We start from the raw sequence: 11,973 nt of genomic DNA on the forward strand, positions 1-11,973 counted from the left end.
TTTGCAGGTCAGCAGTGTCCTTATAGTCTCTCTCTTGCTGTAGGTAAACCGTGCCCCTCCTCCGACTTCACTCATTGACTTTCGTCTACATTCGGCTGCGTTAAAGCCTTCCTGCTCGAACACACCATATGGGTTTATTGATCCCCTCACCACTCTCTGGAAGTCACCCTCAGAGTTTTGTCAGCAACACGTGACGACCTGGAGCCCTCCTAGTTGGCAGGGGTGAGGGGCGGGTTTGGGATTCACTATTTAAAAACACCCTAATGATTGGTTGACAGATAGTGCCTCCCACTTGCCAGGCTGATGGCTGCATTGTGCAGCCAGTGAGAAGCAACTGCAAGGTGACTTCATTAAAAACTGCAGGACCTTTGATGACATGTTTTTTTGTCAAGTTCATGCAGTCGACATGCAGTCGACATTTTGAAAGGCAATGACCAACAATGTTCACCGACTTAGGGAAATTGATCCACTCGAACGGTCCAATTTCTTCTTCTACTTCTATGGATGGATCAGTGGTATTATGCTGCCATTGTCTGACTACCACCACCTATTGGCTTGAAGAGTTGGGTGGCGAAAAGCAGAATGCATTGGTGAACATTGATCAAATCAAATCTTATTTGTCACGTGCTGAATACAGACCTTACCTTGAAATGCTTACTGGCAAGCCCTTAACCAACAATGCAGTTCAAGAAATAGAGCTAAGAAAATATTTACTAAATAAACTAAAGTAAAAAAGAAAAGCAAAAGAAAAGGTAACAAGAAAATGACATAACAATAACAAGGCTCTATACAGGGGGTACCGGTACCAAGTCAATGTGTGGGGGTACAGGTTAGTCGAGGTCATTTGAAAAATGACTATTAAATAGATAATTAACAACGTAAATGGTGGCCATATTATTCATTGTTCAGCAGTCTTATGGCTTGGGGGTAGAAGCTGTTAAGGAGCCTTTTGGTCCTAGACTTGGCACTCCGGTACCGCTTGCCGTGCGGTAGCAGAGAGAACAGTCTATGACTTGGGTGTCCCTTTGGGCTTTCATTTTTGTGCCTTCCTCTGACACCGCCTAGTATATAGGTCCTGGATGTCAGGAAGCTTGGCCCCTGTGATGTACTGGGCTGTACGCATTAGCATCTGTAGCACCTCACGATCAATGCCGAGCAGTTGCCATACCAGGCAGTGGTGCAACTGGGCAGGGTGCTGTCAATGGTACAGCTAAGAGCCCATGCCAAATCTTTTCAGTCTCCTAAGGGGGAAATGGTGTTGTCGTTCCCTCTTCACAACTGTCTTGGTGTGTTTGCACCATGATAGTTTGTTCGTGATGTAGAAACCAAGAAACTTGAACCTCTCGACCGCTCCACTTCAGCCCCGTCGATGTTAATGGAGTTCTGTTTCGGCCCTCCTTTTCCCATAGTCCACGATCAACTCCTTTGTCTTTCTCACATTTAGGGAGAGGTTGTTGTCCTGGCACCACACTGCCAGGTCTCTGACCTCCTCCTATAGGCTGTCTCATCTTTTTCTGTGATCAGGCCTACCACTGTTGTGTCGTTAGCAAAGTTAATGATGGTGTTGGAGTCATGCTTGACCACGCAGTCGTGGGTAATCAGGGAGTACAGGAGGGGAATAAGCACGCACCCTTAAGGGGCCCCAGTGTTGAGGATCAGCGTTGCAGATGTGTTGTTGCTTACCCTTACCACCTGGCGGCTGCCCATTAGGAAGTCCAGGATCCAGTTGCAGAGGGAGGTGCTTAGTCCCAAGGGCCTTTGCTTAGCGATGAGCTCTGTGGGTACTATGGTGTTGAACACTGAGATGTAGTCAATGAACAGCATTCTCACATAGGTGATCCTTTTGTCCAGGTGGGAAAGGGCAGTGTGCACTACGATTGAGATTGTGTCATCTGTGTATCTGTTGGAGCGGTATGTGAATTGGAGTGGGTCTAGGGTGTCTGGCATGATGGTGTTGATGTGAGTCATGACCAGCCTTTCACAGCACTTCATGGCTACCGACTTGTGTGCTAAGGGGAGGTAATCATTTGGGCAGGTTACCTTCGCTTTCTTGGGCATAGGGACTACAGTGGTATGTTTGAAACATGTAAACTCAGCAAAAAAAGAAACAGACCTTTTTCAGGACCCTGTCTTTCAAAGATAATTAATAAAAATCCAAATAACTTCACAGATCTTTATAGTAAAGGATTTAAAAACACTGTTTCCCATTCTTGTTCAATAAACCATAAACAATTAATTAATATGCACCTGTGGAACGGTCGTTAAGACACTAACAACTTACAGACAGTAGGCAATTAAGGTCACAGTTATGAAAACTTAGGACACTAAAGAGGTCTTTCTACTGACTCTGAAAAACACCAAAAGAAAGATTACATTACATTACATTTAAGTCATTTAGCAGACGCTCTATGCTCAGGGTTCCTGCTCATCTACGTGAATGTGCCTTAGGCATGCTGCAAGGAGGCATAAGGACTGCAGATGTGACCAGGGCAATGTCCGTACTGTGAGACGCTTAAGACAGTGCTACAGGGAGACAGGACGGACAGCTGACTGAGCTGAATCGGTACATCCGAACATCACACCTGCGGGACAGGAACAGGATGGCCACAACACCTGCCCGAGTTACACCAGGAACGCACAATCCCTCCATCAATGCTCAGACTGTCCGCAATAGGCTGAGAGAGGCTGGACTGAAGGCTTGTAGGCCTGTTGTAAGGCAGGTCCTCACCAGACATCACCGGCAACAACGTCGCCTATGGGCACAAACCCACCTTCGCTGGACCAGACAGGACTGGCAAAAAATGCTCTTCACTGACGAGTTGCGGTTTTGTCTCACCAGAGGTGATGTTCGGATTTGCGTTTATCATTGAAGGAATGAGCGTTACACCAAGGCCTGTACTCTGGAGCGGGGTTGATTTGGAGGTGGCGGGTCCATCATGGTCTGGGGCAGTGTGTCACAGCATCATCGGACTGAGCTTGCTGTCTTTGCAGGCAATCTCAACGCTGTGCGTTACAGGGAAGACATCCTCCTTCCTCATGTGGTACCCTTCCTGCAGGCTCATTCTGACATGACCCTCCAGCATGACAAGTCCAACAGCCCTACTGATCGTTCTGTGCGTGATTTCCTGCAAGACAAGAATGTCAGTGTTCTGCCATGGCCAGCAACGAGCCCAGATCTCAATCCCATTGAGCACGTCTGGGACCTGTTGGATCGGAGGGTGAGGGCTAGGGTCATTCCCCCCAGAAATATATGGGAACTTGCAGGTGCCTTGGTGGAAGAGTGGGGTAACATCTCACAGCAAGAACCGGCAAATGTGGTGCAGTCCATGAGGAGATGCACTGCAGTACTTAATGCAGCTGGTGGCCACACCAGATACTGACTGTTACTTTTGATTTTGACCTCCCCCTTTGTTCAGGGACACATTCTTCCACTTCTGTTAGTCACATGTCTGTGGAACTCGTTCCGTTTATGTCTCAGTTGTTGAATCTTGTTATGTTCATACAAATATTTAAGTCTGCTGAAAATAAAACGCAGTTGACAGTGAGAGGACATTTATTTTTTTGCTGAGTTTAATTATGGTCAGATTCGCCAAATGGAGGGCGAGGGAGAGTTTTACCTGTGTCTCTGTGTGTGGAGTACAGGTGGTCTAGAGTTTTTTCCCTCTGGTTGCAGATGTGACATGCTGGCAGAAATGAGGTAAAACAGATTTGTTTGCCTGCCACTAGGAGTGCCGCTTCTGGATGAGCATTTTCTTGTTCGCTTAGGGCTTTATACAGCTCGTTGCGTGCAGTCTTAGTGCCAGCATCGGTTTGTGGTGGTAAAAAGACGGCTACGAATAATATAGATGAGAACTCTCTCTGTAGATAGTGTGGTCTACAGCTTATTATGAGGTACTCTACCTCAGGCGAGCAATACCTTGAGACGTCTTTAACATTAGACATCACGCACCAGCAGTTATTGACAAATAGACACACACCCCCGCCCCTCGTCTTACCAGAAGTAGCTGCTCTGTCCTGCAGAATCATGGAAAAGCCAGCCAGCTCTATATTATGTGTCGTCGTTTAGCCACGTCTCGAGAAAAATAAGATATTACAGTTTTTAATATCCCGTTGGTAGGATAGTCTTAATCTTACATTGTTCAGTTTGTATTCCAATGATTGTACGTTGGCCAATAATACAGAGGGTAGTGTCTCAAGCATTGTGTAATATTGGCCACAGCTAAATTTCCCAAATAGTTAATTCACCCTTTTGAAAATGTATCTATAAAGAACAAATGTGGTGTTAGATTGTTTTGACTCCTTTAAAATAAAGAAAAGTACTTTGAGCTTGTGTGTGACTCACCTTGCCCAGGGGAAGGTTAGTAGAGTGCCCCCTGTAGGGCTGTGAATAACATGACAGTCCTCAGTCTCCCAATCCCAAAAGGGGCTACTTCAAGTCTCCTATAGCCTAGCTGCGCACATTCGTCCACTCCACTCGAATATAATTCCTGCATTCAAACTGACGGAAAGAGATATCTGCTACAAAACACCAACAACTGATATTCTGAGATTGTCAAGCCTTTGATACTGAGTACAAGGTAGGAAGGGATGTATTTTATTTTTGTCGAGAAGTCTATTTGATAGTCTATTTGATTTTGGTGTTGTAAACGCAAACCATGATTTTGAAGAGCCCAAAGTCGGTAATCAAGTATGCTATGCTTTTCTTATTGGTTGTTTGGGGCATATTGGCACAGAAATGTGTTGTTGGAAAATGCATAGCATATATTATACAGCATTTACATTTTGAAAATCTTATTTCCCCCTAGCTGATCATCTGCAGCTGGCTCTGATCGTAGTGTAATGAAACAGGCAGAGAGAGGGTGAGATAGTCGGTGGTGTTCGGCGAACCCTCTACTTTAGCAATCAACTGCGCCACAAAAGCATGCTGGTAGTGGTAAAGTCGATATCCACGCTTATAAACACAGGGTCGCTACAGTTATGGTCGTAAACATTTTGTGTGCAACCTATTTTACAGTACAAGGGGAGGTACCTGGTACCCCCCAGTAATTTTCTACCTGTCCCTTAATGACATGCTAAAGTGAGCAACTTTCACACTTTTCATGATGTTCTTCATACACATGTATTACCAAACATTACTACGTGACTGTATTTACTTATTACTTGACTACTCCATAGGTTACTCCTTTATAGTTATGAATAGGTAATGTGAAGTGTTTCCAAACAGATGTATTGACCATGTCATTTGTACTGAAAGTCGGGGTGCATACAGTGGTTTGTTTCTCTGCTTACCTTGTCTGAGCAAGAGACGGTTTTCATCCTATTCAATGTCATTTTTCTGGACTCAATCTTACAGCTCAGTGAAATAAAAACTCATTGCAAACTCAAACGCAAGCCTGTCTGTCTCTGTCAAACGCAAGCATATCTGTCTACATATTTCTTTCTATAAAATGACCATTCTCTGGCATGCTTTCGACTCAACATTTGCCATGAAAGAAGCCCAAGATGATAACAATCATGACAGGGTTTCAATGTTAAAGAAACTATTTGCATTCTGTCAACCAGCTGCACATCAAAGTCATGAAAAACGTAACTTTGATAACCAGATATTGGATGACAAGAATACTATATTTTGTGATTATACAGTGCAAGAGCCTGGAGAGTAACATGTAGCATTTGGGTTTAGAATTTTAATAATAGATCCCCCTATAGACAAACTTAATACTGTGATATAATTTTCCGCCACAAGTGTAAGTGTGTATAATGCACACTGATTTAAAAAAAGACATTACATGCTATGGTCTGTAAACAAAGAAAAACAAATGGAATGGATGTTCTTCCCCTGGAATAAAATGGTTAGTTCCCATCTTGCAGTATTGAAAAAGGCCTTCAGAGGGTATTCTTCAGTGTACAGTAAATTATTTGTGTTGATGGTTTTAGTGTCCCCTTCTGCCATTTCACATAACTGTTATTTGGGCATAGACACATAATGGGTAGTCTTCAGTGTACATACCATTAACAGTGTTATCGTAACTGGCCAGATCCTAAACAGTCACTTCTTCTCTACAAATTGTTTTAGTTGGTCCACCACCATTTCTAGTCTGGTGTTTTTACACCGGTAGCTTTGACTCATGTCAGTCGCATGCCTTTCAGCATACCGAACCTCAAATCCCACACATGAACTTTAATTTCTAGGTAAAACAATGGTTTGATGCCAGATGCACTGATCATTGTCATTTATCCAGGTTGGTAGAATACAGAATGACTCCACAAATAATACAGCTGAGTTAGAATCAGTAGCTTAAAATGACATGAAATAAAAGCCATGTCAATTAACAAAACACAAAAGGAAAACCACAGGACAAATTGCCTCCAGTTTCCTTTTGTGGGCTAAAATGACCAATGTTGAATGTGCAAAATCTTGCAAGAGGCATTACAGGTGTGAAGGGGAATGGAGGCTAATGGATGCTACACTGCTTGAAAGCGTACGGTGTGTCACTGTGCAGTAATGTTGGGAACAAGTATCATTGGGAGCGGACAGTCTCAGCTGAAGAGTACAGTAGCAGCCATAGGAGGATTGCTCTCCGTACTGCACAAGGGTGAAGTCTGATGCCGGAGACCCTAAATGCGTCCATCTCCAACCAGTTTGCTTCAAGAGACACGACAAATCAAGGAACTCTATCACACAAAAACACTATCTTCAGGTCCCTAACTGCAGACATTCAATGTTAACTGTGTCGCTATGTACAATATAGGATTTTCATATAGTAATATTTTATTTTTTTCCACTCGCTTGAGTCAATATTTTGATACTCTTTGTCCTCTGTATTGATAGAGTATTCGTATTATTTACAATATAAATTACTTCAGTCTTGAGATAAGATAAATAAAATACAATTACTTTCGTGTTTGCAGGGTGGAGAGGAGTCGGCCTTCTCTATGCTTCTGGGAAAAGAGGGACGGTCCCCATTTTAGTTTTGTAGTCTTCCTAAAGAGAAGTGGTGAGAGGCAAGGGGATACATCAGGGGTCAATACTGGGATGATACGGTGCAGATGCTGGCCCCTCTTCAGCCATGATGGGGGTTTGGTGAGGGGTGCAAAGTTCCACTTCCAGCTATACCACCGTGCCACTGGGCGAGTTCCCGTTCTGTGCTGTCAAGTTCTGGATGAGGGGCCAGGCAGCATCAGGGAGGGAGAGAAAGGAAGGAAGAACGTTTAGACTCATGGCAAGTAATCCATAAATACCCTCAAGTCCTTTCTAATAACTTGGAGTATAAACTAGTAAACTAAAAGCTGATAGGACAGCCTAAAGAGCATTATTCATTGATAGATGTTTTGCTACCATAGCGTTACGGACGCAGGACTCACCACTTTACCTGGCCGTGCCCAGGTGCAGATGAGGCCCTCCTGGCACGCGGTGATGATGCAGTCGTCCATGAACACCAGCACGGTCAGTCTCTCGTGGGCAATCTTCTTACACACCAGGGGCTCCAGCAGGGGCACCTCGTGCATCCGCGGACACAGGGTGGTGCCCAGGACCTTGGCTGCGTCCAGGCGACTGCTGCGTGGCGCAACGTTGATCTTATCGTTGCTCTTGCTGATGTTTCCCAGGCTATGGTATCGCTTGTGCTCCTTCTCCCCGCCCACGCCGCTCCCTCCAGACTTGTCTGATTTACGCTCCTGCAGGGAGAGCGTGGCGAAGCGGCCGATACTGAAGGGGGTGGCGTTGCCCCCTCCGCTCCCTCCCCCGCCCTCCGTCGTGCTCTGGCCCTTAGAGACGTTGGCCACGGCGGGGTGGGGGAGGGAGTTGGAGCGCGACAGGGAGCGGGGGAGTGGCAGGGGCATGGGGGGTGGCTGGTGGGGGTTAGTGGTGGTGGGGTGGTGGTGGCCCTCAACTCCTCCTACGACCCCTCCACCTGTAGTGTTGTTGATGGTGCTGCTGACCGAGGGAGGGATGGTGGGGCCGAAGGTGTTGGTGAGGGCACGGGACAGAGGCAGCCTCGGGTACAGCACGTCATCTGTCAGGTCCCACAGACAGAACTGGGTGTCCTGGCCCACCGAGCCGAAGCGGTAGGTGACGGAGGGCGAGCCTCCCTTGGAGCTGTGGCGGGAGAGGCGTGACAGCGTGCTGCTCGTGCGCACACGGCCAAAGTGCAGCGGCCCCTGCTGTAGGTCCTCCTCGCTGCCACTCAGCTCCATGGGCTCCTCGTCCTCCAGGCTGGTGGTGAAGGGGTCAAAGGCCACCACGTTCACCCAGGACTTGTGGCCATGTCCCCGGGCCACCACGCGGCTCTCCGCGAACGACCACACCGTCACCAGGTCGTCCTCACCGCCCGTGGCCAGGTATTTGCCGTCGGGGCTCCAGGAGACGCACAGCAGGCCGCCGAAGTAGCTCTTCATCACACCCTGCAGCTCCATGGAGTCAAAGTGGAAGACGCGCAGGCAGCCGTCCTGGCCCACACACGCCACATGCACACCGTCTGGCGAGAAGGCAAACTCGTTGAGGCCTCCATCGCCCACGGCCCAGCGCAGCAGCGGGTTTCGGGGCGTCTTCGTCTTGCAGGAATAGACTGCAAAGCCTTCGCCCTGGCGGAGCAGGGAGTACTGTGGGGCGGCGGTGCCACACGGGTGCTCCACATTGTAGAGGTAGAGGTGGCCACTGGCGTAAGAGGCCAGGAACAGGTTCTCGGACTTGGGCAGCCATTTCAGACAGGTCACCTTGGACTTGTCTATCATCCTCTGAAAGGCAACATGAAGAATTTGATATTAGCAACACTGGTACATTTGATGCGCTTATATGCTATGTTCAGTGACAGTGGTAAGAGATTTATCTGAAAGACGACGCCAGGTGTCACAACAACTGTAACTAATATCTGAACTGTTAGAGGTTATATGTCCTCATAAACTAGTGTTAAAAAAAGAACAGCCTGAATGAAATGACATCTGGAGTGAAAGACTATGGGTCGGCTTCCTAGACATAGATTACAGTCCTGGACAAAGAAGCATGTTCAAGGGAGATTCTCCACTCAAAGTGCTTTAAGTCCAGGACTAGGGTTTGTCCGGACAACCAGATAAAAGTGAGGCGTGTTGGTATATCTGAGATCTGTGACAGAGATAGAACAGCAGAGAGAGTGGATTTATATCCAGTGGTCCGGAGGAGGTTCATTGACTTAGAGGAGAAACCAAGCAAAGGCAAAGAGAAGTACTCTTTATCATCACACTCCATCATCTGAATTTAATTCAAGTCCCTATGCAGTCAAAATTCTGTTTTTAATATCATATTGTACAACAGCTGATGAAAAATGTTATCAGTGTTAATTCCTGATAGTTGCTGGTTGAAAATACAATCTACACAGGACCTTCTAATCAGCAGGTTTGCATGTCCAGTAGTTTTGGATTTCCATGGTGACATCAGCATTCTGTAAATGAGTTAATAAACCAATAACAAAGACAGCCCCAAACCCTCTGTCAATAACAGATTGTTTTCAGTTTCACTAGCAACATTCTTGCTTTAGAACACCCCCCGACCCCATTTTAATGGAAATTACAGTAAAGTACTTAATTGTTAATGATAAATTATTTTATATTTATATAAAAATGGCTACATTGGGCCTTTAAAAACATTATCCAAGAAGGCAGGCAGTACTTCAAAATATTTTCCAAATATTCCATTGAAATAAAGCAAATGGCAACACAGACATAGGCTATAGCTCAACCCGCCCTCCCAACACAGACAGACAGACCAGACAGTCAGACGCACTCAGACAGACAGAAAGACACACACACATACAGATAAAGAGACAGACAAAGACACAGACAAACAAAGACACACACAGACAGAAACAAAAGACACACACAGACAGAAACAAAAGACACACACAGACAGAAACAAAAGACACACACAGACAGAAACAAAAGACACACACAGACAGAAACAAAAGACACACAGACAGAAACAAAAGACACACAGACAGAAACAAAAGACACACAGACAGAAACAAAGACACACACAAACACACACAAAGAAACAAAGACACAGACAGACAGACTGACAGACAGACAAAGACACACACTAAGACAGACAGACACACCTCCTCATTGAAGAGCTTGCTTGTCTCCTTCTTAATGGGGTCCAGGTATTGAACCTGGCCTGCTGAGAAGCCCACAATGAGGGCCACACTGTCTGCTGTGGCAGAGTACTGGTTGAAGTCATGGCAGGTGGGCTGGGTGCCCTTGTAGATACGCTTGTCTATAGGTTTACTGAGGTCCACAGCCTACACAGACAACACAGAGGGGAAGAGAGTTAGGAGCAAGCAGCTTTTAAAATGAACAGGTGAAGGTTTGTTCATCCATCAGAACCTTTTCAAAAATGTTTCTGTGCTCTACTTCAGTGTTTGTCCCCTTTATGAAAGTTCAATTTGGTACATGTTTAAAATACATTTTGAGTATAGAATATTTGAGGAAATAATTGTTGTATACTGAGATTCTCCCCCCCATTGAGGCATTTTTTGCATTTACAAACTACGATTGATTGTTGAGTAAAACCGGCTGCAAACATTTGCTATCAAAAAAACGCGCTACTTGCAACATCAATGCAGCTGCATTCTTGCAACTGTATTTCTGAAATGTAACATTTTCTGTGGTCTACGGACGCCGTCAAAGTAAACAAGAATTTGTTCTTAACTGATTTGACTAGTTAAATAAAGGTTAAATAAATGGAAATAAAAATAGCAAAACAATAATGAATGCACGACTTGATTGCCTCAAAATAACGTGATCACGATTTTACTGGATATGCTATTTGGAAGACCACTAGAGCAAAATAATCTGGGACATTGCGGCTACTGCCACCCGAGAAAATAGGCGAGTTTACACCAAACTAAAGCAAATTGGCTAACGTTAGTTAATAATACATCTCAGTCCTCTATTCATTACTTGCAACGCCGTTATTCAACTTACCTTCTTGATATTTGTGTAAGTGTAGAAATAAAGCTCTCTTCCGATGTTAAAACACACTCTCTCGGATTCTTCACTCGGGTCCTCCGGTTGAAGCTTCACCATGGAGACCCTGACAGGAGGGAGGAAACCCGCCGGAGAGGAGTTGGCTGCGGCACTGGAGGAGGAGGCAGCTCCGGGCCCCTGCACCAGACCTAAACCACCACCGGGTATCGAACCCGGTCCACCCCCAGGGCCCACCGTGGTACCTGCGGACAGACCCCGAGGTAGTCCGCCTCGTTGTTGTGAATCCGAGAGGGTCAGCAGTTTGTAAAAACCCTCTCTAGTCCTGAACTGGGATTTAATCTCATTGATATCCTTCAGTGCGCCTCCATCACCGGCCATTTTTAGTAGCCTACAAACAAGCCGCACAGGAAACTGAAATTTTGACCTGGAAATAATTATCGAAACTACAATGAAAATGGGAGCGACGGGCATAGTTAGTGAGCCTGTAGATCCAAGAAATTAATGGGTCTTCAAACGCATTTTTAAAAGACTGCTATTCAGTGAACAAATTGAGAGACCCTCTTCAAGCGTCATAAATCATTGGTCACGGTTATCGGTTACCCGGGGCGCACGCACCCCATCGAATAGTGCGAGTGGTGCTGCAAATTCTTGTGTGTCGGCCACCTGCGCTGCGCAGTCGCTATCCATCTGTAATGAGGAGCTGCAGCTTGGCTACTGATGTGTGGAATGAGGTGATTTAAATCGTTGGTATTCATCCCTCTGGCTGACCATCATGAACGAGCAAATAATATTCAACTTAAAACTAGGGTGTTCACTAGGTTTTTCATCGGTTTGCAGCAACCTCCGGATAAGATTATCAGGACAACTCACAAATTGAAGGAGGCCTTCAGTGCAGTCTGCGCAGACCTCCATTCAGAATAGTGTGTATGGGCAATTACACTTTATGGCACTCCAAAAACACTTTCATGCACTGTGAAACCATTTGGCCACTTGTTGACATTACAGTATTATGAA

At 45.7% G+C, this 11,973-nt stretch overlaps 1 protein-coding gene across 1 annotated transcript; it reads right to left on the reverse strand.

Moving 5' to 3' along the window:
* Positions 1-5,667: 5,667 nt before the first annotated feature.
* Positions 5,668-11,910, reverse strand: LOC118384280 (WD repeat-containing protein 20-like). The gene is made up of 4 exons (XM_052523765.1): positions 10,957-11,910; positions 10,089-10,271; positions 7,366-8,736; positions 5,668-7,159 (listed from the first exon to the last, which is right to left on the reverse strand). The coding sequence occupies exons 1-4, from the start codon at positions 11,428-11,430 to the stop codon at positions 7,112-7,114; spliced, it is 2,076 nt and encodes a 691-aa protein (XP_052379725.1). The 5' UTR covers positions 11,431-11,910; the 3' UTR covers positions 5,668-7,111.
* Between the last annotated feature and the right edge of the window lie 63 nt (positions 11,911-11,973).

This window comes from Oncorhynchus keta, chromosome 1, assembly GCF_023373465.1.
Source record: "Oncorhynchus keta strain PuntledgeMale-10-30-2019 chromosome 1, Oket_V2, whole genome shotgun sequence".
Lineage (NCBI taxonomy): Eukaryota > Metazoa > Chordata > Actinopteri > Salmoniformes > Salmonidae > Oncorhynchus > Oncorhynchus keta.

Coding starts and splice junctions, on each gene's coding strand:
- LOC118384280 (XM_052523765.1), bottom strand. CDS start 11,430: ATGCCCGTCGCTCCCATTTTCATTGTAGTTTCGATAATTATTTCCAGG. Junction 10,272..10,956: donor CTTACACAAATATCAAGAAG/GTAAGTTGAATA, acceptor TTGTCTGTGTAG/GCTGTGGACCTCAGTAAACC. Junction 8,737..10,088: donor GCAAGCTCTTCAATGAGGAG/GTGTGTCTGTCT, acceptor GTTGCCTTTCAG/AGGATGATAGACAAGTCCAA.